General features: G+C 57.8%; 1 protein-coding gene across 14 annotated transcripts in view; it reads right to left on the reverse strand.

The window, feature by feature from the left end:
* Positions 1-22,524, reverse strand: part of PPP5C (protein phosphatase 5 catalytic subunit) — a 48,900-nt gene extending 26,376 nt beyond the window's left edge. For 3 of the 14 annotated variants that reach the window (XM_085534632.1, XM_085534633.1, XM_085534634.1), the window contains exons 1-5: positions 22,384-22,524; positions 15,848-16,089; positions 7,354-7,501; positions 2,049-2,170; positions 1,886-1,951 (exon numbers count right to left, since the gene is read on the reverse strand). In XM_085534632.1, coding sequence (XP_085390758.1) covers positions 1,886-1,951; positions 2,049-2,170; positions 7,354-7,501; positions 15,848-16,089; positions 22,384-22,513 — 708 coding nt within the window. In that variant the 5' untranslated portion in view covers positions 22,514-22,524. Of the gene's footprint in view, positions 1-1,885; positions 1,952-2,048; positions 2,171-7,353; positions 7,502-9,990; positions 10,000-10,295; positions 10,332-10,453; positions 10,505-10,786; positions 10,839-10,933; positions 11,011-11,072; positions 11,141-11,721; positions 11,771-13,252; positions 13,336-13,577; positions 13,638-14,696; positions 14,759-15,344; positions 15,405-15,847; positions 16,090-22,383 lie in introns of those variants that run through there. The other 11 variants (XM_085534640.1, XM_085534642.1, XM_085534644.1 and 8 more) reach the window with 11 other exon arrangements.
* Between the last annotated feature and the right edge of the window lie 1,165 nt (positions 22,525-23,689).

Here is a 23,689-nt window from a genome sequence, read left to right on the forward strand (position 1 = left end):
CAAGACCCCCATTAACCCATGGGAGACATCAATGGGGGGGGGCACAACAAGACCCCCATTAACCCATGGGTGACATCAATGGGGGGGGGGGGCACAACAAGACCCCCATTAACCCATGGGTGACATCAATGGGGGGGGGCACAACAAGACCCCCATTAACCCATGGGTTACATCAATGGGGGGGGGCACAACAAGACCCCCATTAACCCATGGGTGATATCAATGGGGGGGGGGGGCACAACAAGACCCCCATTAACACATGGGTGATATCAATGGGGGGGGGCACAACAAGACCCCCATTAACACATGGGTGACATCAATGGGGGGGGGCACAACAAGACCCCCATTAACACATGGGTGACATCAATGGGGGGGGGGGCACAACAAGACCCCCATTAACCCATGGGTGATATCAATGGGGGGGGCACAACAAGACCCCCATTAACCCATGGGAGACATCAATGGGGGGGGCACAACAAGACCCCCATTAACCCATGGGAGACATCAATGGGGGGGGGGGCACAACAAGACCCCCATTAACACATGGGTGACATCAATGGGGGGGGGCACAACAAGACCCCCATTAACCCATGGGTGATATCAATGGGGGGGGCACAACAAGACCCCCATTAACACATGGGTGATATCAATGGGGGGGGCACAACAAGACCCCCATTAACCCATGGGAGACATCAATGGGGGGGGCACAACAAGACCCCCATTAACCCATGGGAGACATCAATGGGGGGGGGCACAACAAGACCCCCATTAACCCATGGGTGACATCAATGGGGGGGGGGGCACAACAAGACCCCCATTAACCCATGGGTGACATCAATGGGGGGGGGGCACAACAAGACCCCCATTAACCCATGGGTGACATTAAATGGGGGGGGGCACAACAAGACCCCCATTAACCCATGGGTGATATCAATGGGGGGGGGGCACAACAAGACCCCCATTAACACATGGGTGATATCAATGGGGGGGGGCACAACAAGACCCCCATTAACCCATGGGTGATATCAATGGGGGGGGGGCACAACAAGACCCCCATTAACCCATGGGTGACATCAATGGGGGGGGGCACAACAAGACCCCCATTAACCCATGGGAGACATTAAATGGGGGGGGGTACAACAAGACCCCCATTAACACATGGGTGACATCAATGGGGGGGGGGCACAACAAGACCCCCATTAACCCATGGGTGACATCAATGGGGGGGGCACAACAAGACCCCCATTAACCCATGGGTGACATCAATGGGGGGGGCACAACAAGACCCCCATTAACCCATGGGAGACATTAAATGGGGGGGGGCACAACAAGACCCCCATTAACCCATGGGTGACATTAAATGGGGGGGGGGCACAACAAGACCCCCATTAACCCATGGGAGACATTAAATGGGGGGGGGCACAACAAGACCCCCATTAACCCATGGGTGATATCAATGGGGGGGGGGCACAACAAGACCCCCATTAACCCATGGGTGACATCAATGGGGGGGGGGCACAACAAGACCCCCATTAACTCATGGGTGATATCAATGGGGGGGGGGCACAACAAGACCCCCATTAACCCATGGGTGACATCAATGGGGGGGGGGCACAACAAGACCCCCATTAACCCATGGGTGACATTAAATGGGGGGGGGCACAACAAGACCCCCATTAACCCATGGGTGACATCAATGGGGGGGGGCACAACAAGACCCCCATTAACACATGGGAAACATTAAATGGGGGGGGGCACAACAAGACCCCCATTAACCCATGGGTGACATCAATGGGGGGGGGCACAACAAGACCCCCATTAACCCATGGGTGACATTAAATGGGGGGGGGGTCACACTGTCATTAATTTGGGGGGGGGTCCTCACCTCCTTCAACGTGGTCTCCACCAAGGTGGGCAATTTGGACAACACCTCCTTCACCTGCACCAGGATCTAAAAGGAATTGGGGGGGGGGGACATAGAACAACATGGTGGGACAACCCATAAGGGGGGTTGTTGTTTTAAATGGGGGGGGGTCCGGGGGGGTCACCTGGTAGGCGCATTTACGGTGCAGCTTCTTCTGGTCTTTGTACCACTGCATCAGCTCCTGCATGAAGCTCAGCGTCACTTTGCCCCCCTCCAGTTTAGGGCCGCTGTATTCGTCCTCAATGGCTGCAATAATAAGGGGGGGGGGTGGGTTATGGGGTGGGAAGCCCCCCCCGGACCCCCCATCCCACCCCACTGATTGAACCCCCCCCAGCCAAAGACTTGGGGTGGAACAGCAGCACCCAATGGGGGATGGAAGAGACCATGGGGGGAATAGGGGAACAATGGGGGGACACCAGGAACAACTTGGGGACATCAAGAACACCATGGGGACATCAAGAACCTCATGGGGACATCAAGAACACCATGGGGATATCAGGAACCTCATCGGGATATCAATAACCTCATGGGGACATCAAGAACACCATAGGGATATCAAGAACCTCATGGGGACATCAGGAACATCACTGGGACACCAAGAACATCATAGGGATATCAAGAACCTTATGGGGACATCAAGAACCTCATGGAGACATCGAGAACCTCATGGGGACATCAAGAACCTCGTGGGGACATCAAGAACACCATGGGGATATCAAGAACACCATGGGGTCATCAAGAACCTCATGGGGACATCAGGAACACCATGGGGACATCAGGAACACCATGGGGATATAAAGAACCTCATGGGGACATCAAGAACCTCATGGGGACACCAAGAACCTTATGGGGTCATCAAGAAACTTATGGGCGCATCAAGAACACCATGGGGACATCAGGAACCTCATGGGGACACCAGGAACACCATGTGGATATCAGAAACCTCATGGGGACACCAAGAACACCATGGGAACATCAGGAACACCAAGGGGACGCCAGGAACAACATGGGGACATCAAGAACCTCATAGGGACATCAGGAACCTCATGGGGTCATCAGGAAAACCATGTGGACATCAAGAACCTTATGGGGTCATCAAGAACATCATGGGGACATCAAGAACATCATGGGGACATCAAGAACATCAGTGGGACACCAAGAACATCATGGGGATGTCAGGAACCTTATGGGTACATCAGGAACACCATGGGGACATCAGGAACCTCATGGAGACATCAAGAACATCATTGGGACACCGAGAACACCACGGGGATATCAAGAACATCATGGGGTTATCAAGAACCTCATGGGGACACCAGGAACACCATGGGGACACCAAGAACCTCATGGGGACATCAAGAACACCATGGGGACATCAGGAACACCACAGGGACACCAAGAACACCATGGGGACACCAAGAACCTTATGGGGTCCTCAAGAACCTCATGGGGACACCAGGAACCTCATGGGGGCATCAAGAACACCATGGGGATATCAGGAACCTTATGGGAACATCAGGAACACCGTGGGGATATCAAGAACACCATAGGGATATCAAGAACACTATGGGGACATCAAGAACCTCATGGGGACATTAAGAACACCATGGGGACACCAGGAACCTCATGGGGATATCAGGAACCTCATGGGGACATCAAGAACATCATGGGGACATCAAGAACCTCATGGGGATATCAGGAACCTCATGGGGACATCAAGAACATCATGGGGATATCAAGAACATCATGGGGACACCAGGAACACCATGGGGACACCAAGAACCTCATAGGGACATCAGGAACATTATGGGAACATCAGGAATCTCATGGGGACATCAAGAACCTCCTGGGGACATCAAGAACCTCATGGGGACACCAGGAACCTCATGGGGGCATCAAGAACACCATGGGGATATCAGGAACCTTATGGGAACATCAGGAACACCATGGGGACACCAAGAACATTATGGGGTCATCAAGAACCTCATGGGGACATCAAGAACCTCATGGGGACATCAAGAACACCATGGGGATATCAAGAACCTCATGGGGACACCGAGAACATCACTGGGACACCAAGAACCTTATGGGGACACCAGGAACCTCATGGGGACATCAGGAACACCATGTGGACATCAAGAACCTTATGGGGTCATCAAGAACCTCATGGGGACACCAAGAACATCATGGGGACATCAGGAACCTCATGGGGACATCAAGAATCTCATGGGGACATCAAGAACATCATGAGGACATCAAGAACCTCATGGGGACATCAAGAACATCAGTGGGACACCAAGAACATCATGGGGATGTCAGGAACCTTATGGGTACATCAGGAACCTCATGGAGACATCAAGAACATCATTGGGACACTGAGAACACCATGGGGACATCAAGAACACCATGGGGACATCAAGAACATCATGGGGACATCAAGAACCTCATGGGGATATCAGGAACCTCATTGGGATATCAGTAACCTCATGGGGACATCTAGAATATCATAGGGACATCAAGAACCTTATGGGGTCATCAAGAACCTCATGGGGTCATCAAGAAACTCATGGGGACACCAGGAACACCATGGGAACATCAAGAACACCAAGGGGACATCAAGAACCTCATGGGGACACCAGGAACACCACGGGGATATCAGGAACCTTATGGGGACATCAAGAACATCATTGGGACACCAAGAACATCATGGGGATGTCAGGAACCTTTGGGTACATCAGGAACACCATGGGGATATCAGGAACCTCATGGGGACATCAAGAACCTCATGGAGACACCAGGAACCTCATGGGGACATCAAGAACATCAGTGGGACATCAAGAACCTCATGGGGACATCAGGAACATCATGGGGATATCAGGAACCTTATGGGGACATCAAGAACCTTATGGGCGCATCAAGAACAACATGGGGACACCAGGAACCTCAAGGGGACACCAGGAACCACAAGGGGACACCAGGAACACCATGTGGATATCAGGAACCTCATCGGGATATCAATAACCTCATGGGAACATCAAGAACACCATGGGGACATCAAGAACCTTATGGGGACACCAAGAAAACCATGGGGATATCAGCAACCTTATGGGGACACCAAGAACACCATGGGAACATCAGGAACACCAAGGGGACGCCAGGAACACCATGGGGACACTAAGAACATCATGGGGACACCAGGAACCTCATGGGGACATCAAGAACATCATGGGAACATCAAGAACACCATGGGGATATCAGGAACCTTATGGAGACACCAAGAACACCATGGGAACATCAAGAACCTTATGGGGTCATCAAGAACCTCATGGGGTTATCAAGAAACTCATGGGGACACCAGGAACACCATGGGGACACCAAGAACACCATGGGGACATCAAGAACATCATGGGGACACCAAGAACCTCATGGGGACATCAAGAACATCATGGGGACATCAAGAACATCATGGGGACATCAAGAACCACCCCCTCCTCAGCCCCCAACCTCAACCAAAGACCCCTAAACCCATCTAGAACCCCCATACGAGACCCCCAACCTCAATAAAGACCCCCAAGTCCTCCCAGAACCCCCATAGAAGACCCCCAACCTCAACCAAAGACCCCCAACACCCCCAGAACCCCCATAGAAGACCCCCAACCTCAACTAAAGACCCCCCAAGCCCTCCCAGAACCCCCATAGAAGACCCCCAACCTCAACCAAAGACCCCCAAGTCCTCCCAGAACCCCCATAGAAGACCCCCAACCTCAACCAAAGACCTCCAAACCTCCCCAGAACCCATACTGGGAGTCACCCACCCCCTCCTCTGCCCCCCAACCCCAAACAAAGACCCCCAACCCCCCCAGAGCCCCACATAGAACCCAGACTGGAGGTTACCCACCCCCTCCTCAGCCCCCTAACCTAAACCAAAGACCCCTAAATCCTCCCAGAACCCCCATAAAAGACCCCCAACCTCAATAAAGACCCCTAAATCCTCCCAGAACCCCCATAAAAGACCCCCAACCTCAACTAAAGACCCCCAAGCCCTCCCAGAACCCCCATGGAAGACCCCCAACCTCAACTAAAGACCCCCAAGCCCTCCCAGAACCCCCATAGAAGACCCCCAACCTCAACTAAAGAACCCCAAACCCACCTAGAACCCCCACAGAAGACCTCCAACCTCAACCAAAGACCCCCAACACCCCCAGAACCCCCATACGAGACCCCCAACCTCAACCAAAGACCCCCAAGTCCTCCCAGAACCCCCATAAAAGACCCCCAACCTCAACTAAAGACCCCCAACACCCCCAGAACCCCCATAGAAGACCCCCAACCTCAACTAAAGACCTCCAAACCTCCCCAGAACCCATACTGGGAGTCACCCACCCCCTCCTCTGCCCCCCAACCTCAACCAAAGACCCCCAACCCCCCCAGAGCCCCACATAGAACCCAGACTGGAGGTTACCCACCCCTTCCTCAGCCCCCTAACCTAAACCAAAGACCCCTAAGCCCACCCAGAACCCCCATAGAAGACCCCCAACCTCAACCAAAGACCCCCAACACCCCGAGAACCCCCATAGAAGACCCCCAACCTCAACTAAAGACCCCCAAGCCCTCCCAGAACCCCCATAGAAGACCCCCAACCTCAACTAAAGACCCCCAACACCCCCAGAACCCCCATAGAAGACCCCCAACCTCAACCAAAGACCCCTAAACCCTCCCAGAACCCCCATAGAAGACCCCCAACCTCAACCAAAGACCTCCAAACCTCCCCAGAACCCATACTGGGAGTCACCCACCCCCTCCTCTGCCCCCCAACCCCAAACAAAGACCCCCAACCCCCCCAGAGCCCCACATAGAACCCAGACTGGAGGTTACCCACCCCCTCCTCAGCCCCCTAACCTAAACCAAAGACCCCTAAGCCCACCCAGAACCCCCATAGAAGACCCCCAACCTCAACTAAAGACCCCCAAGCCCTCCCAGAACCCCCATAGAAGACCCCCAACCTCAATAAAGACCCCTAAATCCTCCCAGAACCCCCATAGAAGACCCCCAACCTCAACCAAAGACCCCCAACACCCCCAGAACCCCCATAGAAGACCCCCAACCTCAACTAAAGACCCCCAAGCCCTCCCAGAACCCCCATAGAAGACCCCCAACCTCAATAAAGACCCCTAAATCCTCCCAGAACCCCCATAGAAGACCCCCAACCTCAATAAAGACCCCTAAATCCTCCCAGAACCCCCATAAAAGACCCCCAACCTCAACCAAAGACCCCCAACCTCAACCAAAGACCCCCAACCTCAACCAAAGACCCCTAAATCCTCCCAGAACCCCCACAGAAGACCCCCAACCTCAACCAAAGACCCCATAGGTTACAAGCTGGGGGTCTCCCATCTGTGTGTGTTATTTGGGGAGGGGGCTTCCCTCACTCATGCTCTCGATGTCGAGGGAGTCGACGACGGATCTCTTGTGCTCGTCGCTGGCGATGGCGCGCTCGAAGGCTTTCTGCTTGACGATCTTATTGCACTCCTGGTACTTCAGCTTGGCGTCCTTGTCGTTGGGCCTCACCTTCACCACCTGGGACAGGGGCAGGGGGGTTAAAAATGGGGTCTGGGGGTGTTTTGGGGGTGATTTTGGGGGGGGCTATAGGGCTTGTTTTGGGGGGATTTGGGGATTCTGGGGGGTTTTAGGGGGTCTGGGGGGGCTATGGGGTTTGTTTTGGGGGGATTGGGGTTGTTTTGGGGGATTTTAGGGGGTCTGGGGGTGTTTTAAGGGGTTTGGGGGGGCTATGGGGTTTGATTTGGGGGGTTATGGGGGGTCTGGGGGCTGATTTGGGGGGTTTATAGAGGTTTTTGGGGTGCTTGACGATCTTATTGCACTCCTGGTACTTCAGCTTGGCGTCCTTGTCGTTGGGCCTCACCTTCACCACCTGGGACAGGGGCAGGGGGTTAAAAAAGGGGGCTGGGGGGGATGGGGGTGATTTTGGGGGGCTATGGGGCTTGTTTGGGGGGTTTGTGGGGATACTGGGGGTTTTTTTTGGGCACTATGGGGCTTGTTTTGGGGGGTTATGGGGGGATTGGGGGAATTCTGGGGGGTTTTAGGGGGTCTGGGGGTGTTTTGGGGGTGTTTTGGGGGGGCTATGGGGCTTGTTTTGGGGGGTATGGAAGGATTGGGGGGATTCTGGGGGGTTTTAGGGGGTTTCGGGGGGCTATGGGGTTTGTTTTGGGGGGATTGGGGTTGTTTTGGGGGGTTTTAGGGGGTCTGGGGGTGTTTTGGGGGTGTTTTTGGGGGGCTATAGGACTTGTTTTGGGGGGTTATGGGAGGATAGGGGGTGTTTTTGGGGGGCTATGGGGCTTGTTTTGGGGGGTTTTCAGGGGATTGGGGGTATTTGGGGGGGTCTGGGGGTGTTTAGGGGGTCTTTTGAGGGGTTTGGGGGGGCTATGGGGCTTGTTTTGGGGGTTATGGGGGGATAGGGGGTGATTTTGGGGGGCTATAGGGCTTGTGTTGTGGTGTTATGGGGGATTGGGGTTGTTTTGGGGGTTTTAGGGGGTCTGGGGGTGTTTTGGGGGGTTATGGGGGGCTATGGGGCTTGTTTTGGGGGGTTATGGGGGGTCTGGGGGCTGATTTGGGGGGTTATGGGGGGATTGGGGGTGATTTTGGGGGGTTTTAGGGGGTCTGGGGGGTGTTTTGAGGGGTTTGGGGGGCTATGGGGCTTGTTTTGGGGTGTTATGGGAGGATAGGGGGTGTTTTTGGGGGGCTATGGGGCTTGTTTTGGGGGTTATGGGGGGATTGGGGGGATTCTGGGGGGTCTTAGGGGGTCTGGGGGGGCTATGGGGTTTGTTTTGGGGGGATTGGGGCTGTTTTGGGGGGGTTTTAGGGGGTCTGGGGGTGTTTTGGGGGTGTTTTTGGGGGGCTATAGGACTTGTTTTGGGGTGTTATGGGAGGATAGGGGGTGTTTTGGGGGGGCTATGGGGCTTGTTTTGGGGGGTTTTCAGGGGATTGGGGGTATTTGGGGGGGTCTGGGGGTGTTTAGGGGGTCTTTTGAGGGGTTTGGGGGGGCTATGGGGCTTGTTTTGGGGGGTTATGGGGGGATAGGGGGTGATTTTGGGGGGCTATAGGGCTTGTGTTGTGGTGTTATGGGGGATTGGGGTTGTTTTGGGGGTTTTAGGGGGTCTGGGGGTGTTTTGGGGGGTTATGGGGGGCTATGGGGCTTGTTTTGGGGGGTTATGGGGGGTCTGGGGGCTGATTTGGGGGGTTATGGGGGGATTGCGGGTGATTTTGGGGGGTTTTAGGGGGTTTTAGGGGGTGTTTTGAGGGGTTTGGGGGGGCTATGGGGTTTGTTTGGGGGGATAAAGGTGGGATAGGGTGTGTTTTTGGGGGGCTATGGGGCTTGTTTTGGGGGTTATGGGGGGATTAGGGGTATTTTGGGGGGTTTTAGGGGGTCTGGGGGTGTTTTGAGGGTGATTTTGGGGGGCTATGGGGCTTGTTTTGGGGGTTTGTGGGGATACTGGGGGTTTTTTTTTGGGCACTATGGGGTTTGTTTTGGGGGTTATGGGGGGATTAGGGGTATTTTGGGGGATTTTAGGGGGTCTGGGGGTGTTTTAGGGGGTTTGGGGGGGCTATGGGGTTTGTTTTGGGGGGTTATGGGGGGTATTGGGGTTTTATGGGGGCTCTGGGGGGTGTTTTGGGGGGATTATGGGGGTACTTGATTTTATTGCACTCCTTATCACTGGGCCTCACCTTCAGCACCTGGGACAGGGGCAGGGGGGTTATAAAAGGGGTCTGGGGGTTATTTGGGGGTGATTTTGGGGGGCTATGGGGCTTGTTTTGGGGGGATTTGGGGGGTCTTTGGGTCCATCCAACCCCAATGATTGGGGGTTTCTATGGGGTTACAGTGGTGGTGGGTTGAGGCCACCAGCAGCACCCACTGCTGACACCCCACAGCACACAATGACAGCGACGCCCCCAGCCCCTTTTAGGGCCGCATTTATGGACGCCCCCAGACCCCACCCCACACATCTGTGGGTCACAGCCCCTTTTAGCCCCCCCCTAAGACCCCCCCTCACCGTCTCATAGTCCCTTAGTGCCACCTTGACCTTGCCCAGCGCCATGTTGCTGACCAACCTCCTATAGCATCCCTTGATGTTCTAGGCCCCCCATAGCCCCACATGGCCACCCCTTTAAGCCCCCCACCCCCCCCTTAAGACCCCCCCTCACCATCTCATAGTCCCTTAGTGCAGCCTTGGCCTTGCCCAGCGCCATGTTGCTGGTCACCCTCCTATAATACCCCTTGATGTCCATCCCCTTCTATTACCCCCATAGCCCCCCATTGCCCCCCATCCCCTTTAAGCCCCCCAAGACCCCCCCTCACCGTCTCATAGTCCCTCAGCGCCGCCTTGACCTTGCCCAGCGCCATGTTGCTGCCCACCTTCCTATAGCATCCCTTGATGTTCTAGGCCCCCCATAGCCCCCCATGGCCACCCCCATCCCCATATAACCCCCCAAGACCCCCCTAAGACCCCCCCTCACCGTCTCATAGTCCCTCAGCGCCGCCTTGGCCTTGCCCAGCACCATGTTGCTGGCCGCCCTCCTATAACACCCCTTGATGTCCATCTCCTTTTAGACCCCCCATAGCCCCATAGCCCCCCATGGCCACCCCCACCCCCTTTTAATCCCCCCTTAAGACCCCCATAAGACCCCCCCTCATCGTCTCGTAGTCTCTTAGTGCAGCCTTCACCTTGCCCATTGCCATGTTGCTGGCCGCCCTCCTATAACACCCCTTGATGTTCTAGGCCCCCCATAGCCCCCATAGCCCCCCACCCCCTTTAAGCCCCCCAAGACCCCCCCAAGACCCCCCCTCACCGTCTCGTAGTCCCTTAGTGCAGCCTTGACCTTGCCCAGCGCCATGTTGCTGGCTGCCCTCCTGTAATACCCCCTTGCTGTCCATCCCCTTCTAGACCCCCACCCTCCCAAATAACCCCCCAAGACCCCCCTAAGCCCCCCCCTCACCGTCTCGTAGTCCCTCAGCGCCGCCTTGACCTTGCCCAGCGCCATGTTGCTGGCTGCCCTCCTATAGCATCCCTTGATGTTCTAGGCCCCCCATAGCCCCCCACCCCCTTTTAATCCCCCCTATAAGACCCCCCCTCACCGTCTCGTAGTCCCTCAGTGCCGCCTTGGCCTTGCCCAGCACCATGTTGCTGGCCGCCCTCCTATAGCATCCCTTGATGTACTTGCTGTCCATCCCCTTCTATTACACCCCAACCCCAAATAACTCCCCCAAGACCCCCCTAAGACCCCCTAAGCCCCCCCCTCACCGCCTCATAGTCCCTCAGCGCCGCCTTGGCCTTGCCCAGCGCCATGTTGCTGGCCGCCCACCTATAATACCCCTTGATGTACTCACTGTCCATCCCCTTCTATTACCCCCATAGCCCCCCATGGCCTCCCCCACCCCCTTTTAACCCCCCCCAAGCCCCCCCCTCACCGTCTCGTAGTCCCTCAGCGCAGCCTTGACCTTGCCCAGCGCCATGTTGCTGGCTGCCCTCCTGTAATAGCCCTTGATGTCCATCCCCTTCTAGACCCCCAACCCCCTTTATTACCCCCCTTAAGACCCCCATAAGACCCCCCTAAGACCCCCCCTCACCATCTCGTAGTCCCTCAGCGCCGCCTTGACCTTGCCCAGCGCCATGTTGCTGCCCACCCTCCCATAATACCCCTTGATGTACTCACTGTCCATCCCCTTCTAGACCCCCAACCCCCTTTATTACCCCCCATAAGACCCCCCTAAGCCCCCCCCTCACCGTCTCATAGTCCCTCAGCGCCGCCTTGGCCTTGCCCAGCGCCATGTTGCTGCCCACCCTCCCATGATACCCCTTGATGTACTCGCTGTCCATCCCCTTTTAGCCCCCCAACCCCCCTTATTACCCCCCATAAGACCCCCATAAGCCCCCCCTCACCATCTCGTAGTCCCTCAGCGCCGCCTTGGCCTTGCCCAGCGCCATGTTGCTGGCCGCCCTCCTATAGTATCCTTTGATGTACTCGCTGTCCATCCCCTTCTAGACCCCCACCCCCCCAAATAACCCCCCTTAAGACCCCCATAAGACCCCCCCTCACCGTCTCGTAGTCCCTCAGCGCCGCCTTGATCTTGCCCAGCGCCATGTTGCTGACCAACCTCCTATAGCATCCCTTGATGTTCTAGACCCCCCATAGCCCCCCATGGCCACCCCCATCCCCTTTTAGCCCCCTAAGACCCCCCTTAAGACCCCCCCTCACCGTCTCATAGTCCCTCAGCGCCGCCTTGGCCTTGCCCAGCGCCATGTTGCTGGCTGCTCTCCTATAATACCCCTTGATGTTCCATTACCCCCATAGCCCCCCATCCCCTATAAGACCCCCCTAAGCCCCCCCCTCACCGTCTCATAGTCCCTCAGCGCCACCTTGGCCTTGCCCAGCGCCATGTTGCTGGCCACCCTCCTATAAGACCCCTTGATGTCCATCCCCTTCTAGACCCCCCATAGCCCCCCATAGCCCCAAATAACCCCCCATAAGACCCCCTTAAGCCCCCCCCTCACCGTCTCATAGTCCCTCAGCGCCGCCTTGACCTTGCCCAGCACCATGTTGCTGCCCACCCTCCTATAATACCCCTTGATGTACTCAATGCCCATCCCCTTTTAGCCCCCCAACCCCCCTTATTACCCCCCCTAAGACCCCCCTAAGACCCCCCCTCACCATCTCATAGTCCCTCAGCGCCGCCTTGGCCTTGCCCAGCGCCATGTTGCTGCCCACCTTCCTATAGCATCCCTTGATGTTCTAGACCCCCCATAGCGCCCCATGGCCACCCCCATCCCCATATAACCCCCCTAAGCCCCCCCCTCACTGTCTCATAGTCCCTTAGTGTCGCCTTGACCTTGCCCAGCGCCATGTTGCTGGCTGCCCTCCTATGGTATCCCTTGATGTACTCAATGTCCATCCCCTTCTATTACCCCCATAGCCTCCCATAGCCCCCTATCCCCTATAAGACCCCCCCTCACCGTCTCGTAGTCCCTCAGCGCCGCCTTGACCTTGCCCAGCGCCATGTTGCTGGCCGCCCTCCTGTAATACCCCGTGATGTACTTGCTGTCCATCCCCTTCTAGACCCCCAACCCCCTTTATTACCCCCCATAAGACCCCCCTAAGACCCCCCCTCACCATCTCATACCCCCTTAGTGCAGCCTTGACCTTGCCCATTGCCATGTTGCTGGCCGCCCTCCTATAACACCCCTTGATGTTCTATTACCCCCATAGCCCCCCATAGCCCCCCATCCCCTATAAGACCCCCCTAAGCCCCCCCCTCACCGTCTCGTAGTCCCTCAGCGCCGCCTTGGCCTTGCCCAGCGCCATGTTGCTGGCCCACCCTCCTATAGTATCCCTTGATGTACTTGCTGTCCATCCCCTTCTATTACCCCCATAGCCCCCCATAGCCCCAAATAATCCCCCTTAATCCCCCCCTAAGACCCCCCCTCACCGTCTCATAGTCCCTCAGCGCCGCCTTGGCCTTCCCCATTGCCATGTTGCTGCCCACACTCCTATAACACCCCTTGATGTACTTGATGCCCATCCCCTTCTAGACCCCCCAACCCCCAAATAACCCCCCCAAGACCCCCCTAAGACCCCCCCTCACCGTCTCATAGTCCCTTAGCGCCGCCTTGGCCTTGCCCAGCGCCATGTTGCTGGCCGCCCTCCTGTAATACCCCTTGATGTCCAGCCCCTTCTAGACCCCCCATAGCCCCATAGACCCACACGGCCTCCCCTTTAAGCCCCCCACCCACCCTTAAGCCCCCCCCTCACCATCTCATAGTCCCTTAGTGCAGCCTTGGCCTTGCCCAGCGCCATGTTGCTGGCCGCCCTCCTATAATACCCCTTGATGTTCCATTACCCCCATAGCCCCCCATAGCCCCCCATCCCCTATAAGACCCCCCTAAGCCCCCCCCTCACCGTCTCATAGTCCCTTAGCGCCGCCTTGGCCTTGCCCAGCGCCATGTTGCTGGCCGCCCTCCTATAGCATCCCTTGATGTTCTAGACCCCCCATAGCCCCATAGCCCCCCATGGCCTCCCCTTTAAGCCCCCCAAGACCCCCATAAGACCCCCCCTCACCGTCTCATAGTCCCTTAGCGCCGCCTTGGCCTTGCCCAGTGCCATGTTGCTGGCCACCCTCCTGTAATACCCCTTGATGTACTTGATGTCCATCCCCTTCTAGACCCCCAACCCCCCTTAAGACCCCCATAAGCCCCCCCCTCACCGTCTCGTAGTCTCTCAGCGCAGCCTTGGCCTTGCCCAGTGCCATGTTGCTGGCTGCCCTCCTATAACACCCCTTGATGTCCATCTCCTTTTAGACCCCCCATAGCCCCACAACCCCCCATGGCCACCCCCACCCCCTTTTAATCCCCCCTTAAGACCCCCATAAGACCCCCCCTCACCGTCTCGTAGTCCCTCAGCGCCGCATTGGCCTTGCCCAGCGCCATGTTGCTGCCCACCCTCCTATAGTATCCCTTGATGTACTTGCTGTCCATCCCCTTCTATTACCCCCATAGCCCCCCATAGCCCCAAATAACCCCCCATAAGACCCCCTTAAGACCCCCCCTCACCGTCTCATAGTCCCTCAGCGCCACCTTGACCTTGCCCAGCGCCATGTTGCTGGCCACCCTCCTATAAGACCCCTTGATGTCCATCCCCTTCTAGACCCCCCATAGCCCCCCATCCCCTTTAAGCCCCCCAAGACCCCCTTAAGCCCCCCCCTCACCGTCTCATAGTCCCTCAGCGCCGCCTTGGCCTTGCCCAGCGCCATGTTGCTGGCCGCCCTCCTATAACACCCCTTGATATACTTGATGTCCATCCCCTTTTAGCCCCCCACCCCCCCAAATAACCCCCCTTAAGACCCCCATAAGACCCCCCCTCACCGTCTCGTAGTCTCTCAGCGCAGCCTTGACCTTGCCCAGCACCATGTTGCTGGCCGCCCTCCTATAACTCCCCTTGATGTCCATCTCCTTTTAGACCCCCCATAGTCCCATAGCCCCCCATGGCCACCCCCACCCCCTTTTAATCCCCCCTTAAGACCCCCATAAGACCCCCCCTCACCGTCTCGTAGTCTCTTAGTGCAGCCTTCACCTTCCCCATTGCCATGTTGCTGGCTGCCCTCCTATAACACCCCTTGATGTTCTAGGCCCCCCATAGCCCCATGGCCACCCCCATCCCCTTTAAGCCCCCCACCCTCCCCTAAGACCCCCCTCACCGTCTCATAGTCCCTCAGCGCAGCCTTGGCCTTGCCCAGTGCCATGTTTCTGGCCGCCCTCTTGTAATAGCCCTTGATGTTCTATTACCCCCATAGCCCCCCATGGCCTCCCCCATCCCCATATAACCCCCCAAGACCCCCCTTAAGCCCCCCCCTCACCGTCTCGTAGTCCCTCAGCGCCGCCTTGGCCTTGCCCAGCGCCATGTTGCTGGCTGCCCTCCTACAGCATCCCTTGATGTTCTAGGCCCCCCATAGCCCCCCATGGCCACCCCTATCCCCTTTTAATCCCCCCTTAAGCCCCCCCCTCACCATCTCGTAGTCCCTTAGTGCAGCCTTGGCCTTGCCCAGTGCCATGTTGCTGGCCGCCCTCCTATAGTATCCCTTGATGTACTCACTGTCCACCCCCTTCTAGACCCCCCATAGCCCCCCATCCCCTTTAAGCCCCCCAAGACCCCCATAAGCCCCCCCCTCACCGTCTCGTAGTCCCTTAGCGCCGCCTTGGCCTTGCCCAGTGCCATGTTGCTGGCCGCCCTCCTATAATAGCCCTTGATGTACTCGCTGTCCATCCCCTTTTAGTCCCCCATAGCCCCAAATAAGCCCCCCAAGACCCCCTTAAGACCCCCCATAAGACCCCATAAGACCCCCTTAAGACCCCCCCTCACCGTCTCGTAGTCCCTCAGCGCCGCCTTGGCCTTGCCCAGCGCCATGTTGCTGGCCGCCCTCCTGTAATACCCTTTGATGTACTTGCTGTCCAGCTCGATGGCCCTGGTGGCGTCGGCCAGCGCGTATCCGTAGCACTCGGTGCGCAGGTAGGCCAGGCTGCGGTTGCCATAATAGATGGCGTTGTTGGGGTTCAGCTCGATGGCGCGGCTGTACAGCTCCACCGCCTCCTCGTACTGCTTCCCTATGGGAAACGGGGGGTTATGGGGTGATGGGGGGTGAGGGGGGGACTCCTCGTACTGCTTCCCTATGGGAAACGGGGTTATGGGGTGAGGGGGGGACTCCTCGTACTGCTTCCCTATGGGAAACGGGGGGTTATGGGGTGATGGGGGGTGAGGGGGGGACTCCTCGTACTGCTTCCCTATGGGAAACGGGGGGTTATGGGGTGATGGGGGGACTCCTCGTACTGCTTCCCTATGGGAAATGGGGTTATGGGGTGATGGGGGGTGAGGGGGGGACTCCTCGTACTGCTTCCCTATGGGAAATGGGGGGTTATGGGGTGATGGGGGGACTCCTCGTACTGCTTCCCTATGGGAAATGGGAGGTTATGGGGTGATGGGGGGTGAGGGGGGGACTCCTCGTACTGCTTCCCTATGGGAAATGGGGGGTTATGGGGTGATGGGGGGACTCCTCGTACTGCTTCCCTATGGGAAATGGGAGGTTATGGGGTGATGGGGGGTGAGGGGGGGACTCCTCGTACTGCTTCCCTATGGGAAATGGGGGGTTATGGGGTGATGGGGGGGACTCCTCGTACTGCTTCCCTATGGGAAACGGGGTTATGGGGTGATGGGGGGTAAAGGGGGGACTCCTCGTACTGCTTCCCTATGGGAAACGGGGGGTTATGGGGTGATGGGGGGGCTCCTCGTACTGCTTCCCTATGGGAAATGGGGTTATGGGGTGATGGGGGGTGAGGGGGGGACTCCTCGTACTGCTTCCCTATGGGAAATGGGAGGTTATGGGGTGATGGGGGGACTCCTCGTACTGCTTCCCTATGGGAAACGGGGTTATGGGGTGAGGGGGGGACTCCTCGTACTGCTTCCCTATGGGAAATGGGGTTATGGGGTGATGGGGGGACTCCTTGTACTGCTTCCCTATGGGAAACGGGGTTATGGGGTGATGGGGGGACTCCTCGTACTGCTTCCCTATGGGAAACGGGGTTATGGGGTGATGGGGGGGACTCCTCGTACTGCTTCCCTATGGGAAACGGGGGGTTATGGGGTGATGGGGGGTGAGGGGGGGACTCCTCGTACTGCTTCCCTATGGGAAACGGGGTTATGGGGTGATGGGGGGACTCCTCGTACTACTTCCCTATGGGAAACGGGGTTATGGGGTGATGGGGGGACTCCTCGTACTGCTTCCCTATGGGAAACGGGGTTATAGGGTGAGGGGGGGACTCCTCGTACTGCTTCCCTATGGGAAACGGGGGGTTATGGGGTGAGGGGGGGACTCCTCGTACTGCTTCCCTATGGGAAACGGGGTTATGGGGTGATGGGGGTTTGGGGGTGATGGGGGGGCTCTGGGATGGGGGGTGTTAGGGATGAGGGGGGTGAGGGGGGGACTCCTCGTACTGCTTCCCTATGGGAAATGGGGGGTTATGGGGTGATGGGGGGACTCCTCGTACTGCTTCCCTATGGGAAACGGGGTTATGGGGTGAGGGGGGGACTCCTCGTACTGCTTCCCTATGGGAAACGGGGTTATGGGGTGATGGGGGGGCTCCTCGTACTGCTTCCCTATGGGAAACGGGGTTATGGGGTGAGGGGGGGACTCCTCGTACTGCTTCCCTATGGGAAACGGGGTTATGGGGTGAGGGGGGGACTCCTCGTACTACTTCCCTATGGGAAATGGGGGGTTATGGGGTGAGGGGGGGACTCCTCGTACTGCTTCCCTATGGGAAACGGGGTTATGGGGTGATGGGGGGTGATGGGGGGACTCCTCGTACTGCTTCCCTATGGGAAACGGGGTTATGGGGTGATGGGGGGGCTCCTCGTACTGCTTCCCTATGGGAAACGGGGTTATGGGGTGAGGGGGGGACTCCTCGTACTGCTTCCCTATGGGAAACGGGGTTATGGGGTGAGGGGGGGACTCCTCGTACTACTTCCCTATGGGAAATGGGGGGTTATGGGGTGATGGGGGGGCTCCTCGTACTGCTTCCCTATGGGAAACGGGGGGTTATGGGGTGAGGGGGGGACTCCTCGTACTGCTTCCCTATGGGAAACGGGGTTATGGGGTGAGGGGGGGGGTCCTCATATTGCTTCCCTATGGGAAACGGGGTTATGGGGTGATGGGGGGACTCCTTGTACTGCTTCCCTATGGGAAACGGGGTTATGGGGTGATGGGGGGTGATGGGGGGGCTCCTTGTACTGCTTCCCTATGGGAAACGGGGTTATGGGGTGATGGGGGGACTCCTCGTACTGCTTCCCTATGGGAAACGGGGTTATGGGGTGATGGGGGGTGATGGGGGGACTCCTCGTACTGCTTCCCTATGGGAAACGGGGTTATGGGGTGAGGGGGGGTGATGGGGGGAGTCCTCGTACTGCTTCCCTATGGGAAATGGGGGGTTATGGGGTGAGGGGGGGGGTCCTTGTACTGCTTCCCTATGGGAAACGGGGTTATGGGGTGATGGGGGGACTCCTCGTACTGCTTCCCTATGGGAAACGGGGGGTTATGGGGTGATGGGGGGTGAGGGGGGGACTCCTCGTACTGCTTCCCTATGGGAAATGGGGGGTTATGGGGTGATGGGGGGGGTCAGGGATGGGGGGTGTTGGGGATGGGGGACGTTAGGGATGGGGGGTGTTGGGGATGGGGGGTGTTGGGGGGGACTCCTCATACTGCTTCCCTATGGGAAATGGGGGGGAATCAGCGGTGGGGGGTCTGGGGCTCCCTATCTGGCACCCCCCATATCTCCTCATGGCTCACTATCTGGCACCCCCCATTCCCCCCATCCCCCCATGACTCACTATCTGGCACCCCCCATATCACCCTATGGCTCACTATCTGGCACCCCCCATATCCTCCTATGGCTCACTATCTGGCACCCCCCATCCCCCATATCCCCCGATGGCTCACAATCTGGCACCCCCCATTCCCCCATATCCCCCTATGGCTCACTATCTGGCACCCCCCATTCCCCATATCCCCCCATGGCTCCCCATCTGGCATCCCCCATTCCCCTATGGCTCACTATCGGGCACCCCCATTACCCCATATCCCCCTATGGCTCACTATCTGGCACCCATATCCCCAATGGCTCACAATCTGGCACCCCCCCATTCCCCCATATCCCCCCATGGCTCACTTTCTGGCACCCCCCATTCCCCCATATACCCCCCATGGCTCACTATCTGGCAACCCCCATTCCCCCATATCCCCCAATAGCTCCCTATTTGGCACCCCCCATTCCCCATATCCCCCCATGGCTCACTATCTGGCACCCCCCATATCCCACTATGGCTCACTATCTGGCACCCCCCATTCCCCCATATCCCTCTATGGCTCACTATCTGGCACCCATATCCCCCTATGGCTCCCTATTTGGCACCCCCCATTCCCCCATATCCCCCTATGACTCACTATCTGGCACCCCCCATATCACCCATGGCTCACTATCTGGTACCCATATCCCCCTATGGCTCACTATCTGGCACCACCCATTCTCCCATATCCCCCCATGGCTCACTATCTGGCACCCATTCCCCCATATCCCCCCATGGCTCCCTATCTGGCACCCCCCATTCCCCCATATCCCCCCATGGCTCACTATCTGGCACCCCCCATTCCCCCATATTCCCCCATAGCTCACTATCTGGCACACCCCATCCCCCATATCCCTCTATGGCTCACTATCTGGCACCCATATCCCCCATTGGCTCCCTTTTTGGCACCCCCCATTCCCCCCATGGCTCACTATCTGGCACCCCCCATATCCCATATCCCCCCATGACTCACTATCTGGCACACCCCATATCCCTCTATGGCTCACTATCTGGCACCCATATCCCCCTATGGCTCCCTATTTGGCACCCCCCATTCCCCAATATCCCCCAATGGCTCACTATCTGGCACCCCCCATATCCCATATCCTCCTATGGCTCACTATTTGGCACCCCCATATCCCATATCCCCCTTTGCTCACTATTTGGCACCCCCCATTCCCCCATATCCCCCAATGGCTCCCTATCTGGCAACCCCCATTCCCCCATATCCCCCTATGTCTCACTATCTGGCACCCCCCATTCCCCATATCCCCCCATGGCTCCCCATCTGGCACCCCCAATTCCCCTACGGCTCACAATCTGGCACCCCCCATTCCCCCATATCCCCCTATGGCTCACTTTCTGGCACCCCCCATTCCCCCATATACCCATATGGCTCACTATCTGGCAACCCCCATTCCCCGATATCCCCCTATGGCTCTCTATCTGGCACCCCCCATCCCCCATATCCCCCCTATGGCTCACTTTCTGGCACCCCCCATTCCCCCATATCCCCCCTATGGCTCACTATTTGGCACCCCCCATCCCCCATATCCCCCCATGGCTCCCTATCTGGCAACCCCCATTCCCCCATATCCCCCTATGGCTCACTATCTGGCACCCCCCATTCCCCATATCCCCCCATAGCTCCCCATCTGGCACCCCCCATTCCCCTATGGCTCACTATCTGGCACCCCCATTACCCCATATCCCCCTATAGCTCACTATCTGGCAACCCCCATTCCCCCATATCCCCCCTATGGCTCACTATTTGGCACCCCCCATCCCCCATATCCCCCCATGGCTCCCTATCTGGCAACCCCCATTCCCCCATATCCCCATATGGCTCACTATTTGGCACCCCCCATATCCCATATCCCCCTATGGCTCACTATTTGGCACCCCCCATTCCCCCATATCCCCCCTATGGATCACTATCTGGCACCCATATCCCCCCATGGCTCACTATTTGGCACCCCCCATATCCCATATCCCCCTATGGCTCACTATTTGGCACCCCCCATTCCCCCATATCCCCCCATGGCTCACTATCTGGCACCCCCCATATCCCATATGCCCCCATGGCTCACTATTTGGCACCCCCCATATCCCATATCCCCCCATGGCTCACTATCTGGCACCCCCCATATCCCATATCCCCCCATGGCTCACTATTTGGCACCCCCCATTCCCCCATATCCCCCTAAGGCTCACTATCTGGCACCCCCCATATCCCATATCCCCCCATGGCTCACTATCTGGCACCCCCCATTCCCCCATATCCTTCCATGGCTCACTATCTGGCACCCCCCATATCCCATATCCCCCTATAGCTCACTATCTGGCACCCCTCATATCCCATATCCCCCCATGGCTCACTATCTGGCACCCCTCATATCCCATATCCCCCCATAGCTCACTATCTGGCACCCCCCATATCCCATATCCCCCCATAGCTCACTATCTGGCACCCCCCATATCCCATATCCCCCCATAGCTCACTATCTGGCACCCCCCATATCCCATATCCCCCCATAGCTCACTATCTGGCACCCCTCATATCCCATATCCCCCCATGGCTCACTATCTGGCACCCCCATTCCCCATATCCCCCTATGGCTCACTATCTGGCACCCCCTATATCCCCCTATGGCTCACTATCTGGCACTCCCCATTCCCCATATCCCCCCATGGCTCCCTATCTGGCAACCCCATTCCTCTATATCCCCCCCAATGGCTCACTATCTGGCACCCATATCCCTCCATGGCTCCCTATCTGGCACCCCCCATCCCCCATATCCCCCCAGGGCTCACTATCTGGCACCCATATCCCCCTATGGCTCCCTTTTTGGCACCCCCCATTCCCCCATATCCCCCAATGGCTCACTATCTGGCACCCCCCATATCCCATATCCCCCCTATGGCTCACTATCTGGCACCCCCCATATCCCATATCCCCCTATGGCTCACTATTTGGCACCCCCATATCCCATATCCCCCCATGGCTCACTATTTGGCACCCCCATATCCCATATCCCCCCCCATGGCTCACTATTTGGCACCCCCCATTCCCCATGTCCCCCCTATGGCTCACTATCTGGCATCCATATCCCCCATTGCTCACTATTTGGCACCCCCCATATCCCATATCCCCCCATGGCTCACTATCTGGCACCCCCCATATCCCCCCATGGCTCACTATCTGGCACCCCTCATATCCCATATCCCCCCATGGCTCACTATCTGGCACCCCCCATTCCCCTATATCCTCCTATGGCTCACTATTTGGCACCCCCCATATCCCATATCCCCCTATGGCTCACTATTTGGCACCCCCCATATCCCATATCCCCCCATGGCTCACTATCTGGCACCCCCCATTCCCCCATATCCCCCCATAGCTCACTATCTGGCACCCCCCATATCCCATATCCCCCCCATGGCTCACTATTTGGCACCCCCCATATCCCATATCCCCCCATGGCTCCCTATCTGCCCCCCTTTACCTTTGAAATACTCGTTGGCCCGTGTCTTTAGTGCCTCGGCCTCGGCCTCGTTCTCAGCCCGTTGTTGCCCCCCGGGGCTCGGTGGCCGCCCGGGCCCGTCGCCGCTCTCCGCCCGCTCGCCCTCCGCCATCGCCGGGCCGTAAAGCGCCCCCGGCAACCGCGGGGAGCGCCGAGCGCCGATGTCGTAAAGAGAGGAGGGAGATGTCGTAAACGGGCGCGAGGCTGGAGGGGGAGGGGCCAGGATAGACCATAGAGTTGCTGGAGGACCATAGATTTGCTGGAGGACCATAGATTTGCGGAAGAACCATAGAGTTGCGGAAGGACCATAGAGATGTGGGAGGATATAGGGTGGTGGACCATAGAGTGGTGGGAGGACTAAGTTGGAAGGTGGGGGGGGGGTCCAATACGTAATGGGGGGGGTGGGGGGGACTGCCCAGTATGGGGGGGCACAGACCAGTATGGGGGTCTCTGTCCCCTATAGGGGGGTCCCTACCCAGTATATGGGACCCCTGCCCAGTATAGGGGTGGTTACCTGCTTATTAGGGGGGTCCCTGCCCAGTATGGGGGTCCCAACCCAGTATATGGGGGTCCCTACCCAGTATGGGGGGGCACTTCCCAGTATGGGGGTCTCTGCCCAGTATGGGGGGGTTCTTGCCCAGTATAGGGGGTCCCTGCCCATTATGGGGGGGCACAGACCAGTATGGGGGGTCTCTGCCAAGTATAGAGGGGGGTCCCTACCCAGTATAGGGGGGGTCCCTGCCCAGTATGGGGGTCCCTGCTCAATATGGGGGACCCCTGCCCAGTATGGGGGGCTCTGCCCAATATAGGGGGGGTCCCTACCCAGTATAGGGGGGTCCCTGCTTAGTATGAGGGGTCCCTACCCAGTATGGGGGGGCACTGCCCAGTATGGGGGGGTCTCTGCCAAGTATAGGGGGGGGTCCCTACCCAGTATAGGGGGGGTCCCTGCCCAGTTTGGGGGTCCCTGCCCAATATGGGGGTGCACTGCCCAGTATTGGGGGCTCTGCCCACTATGGGGGTCCCTACCCAGTATGGGGGGGCACTGCCCAGTATAGGGGGGTCCCTACCCAGTTTGGGGGTCTCTGCCCAGTATGGGGGGCTCTGCCCAATATAGGGGGGGGTCTCTGCCCAGTATGGGGGTCCCTGCTCAATATGGGGGACCCCTGCCCAGTATGGGGGGTCCCTACCCAGTATGGGGGTCCCTGCCCATTATGGGGGGGCACTTCCCAGTATGGGGGGGTCTCTGCCCACTATGGGGGGTCCCTACCCAGTATGGGGGTCCCTACCC

Source organism: Coturnix japonica, unplaced genomic scaffold, assembly GCF_054131305.1.
Source record: "Coturnix japonica strain WE unplaced genomic scaffold, WE-NBRP24 Scf089, whole genome shotgun sequence".
Lineage (NCBI taxonomy): Eukaryota > Metazoa > Chordata > Aves > Galliformes > Phasianidae > Coturnix > Coturnix japonica.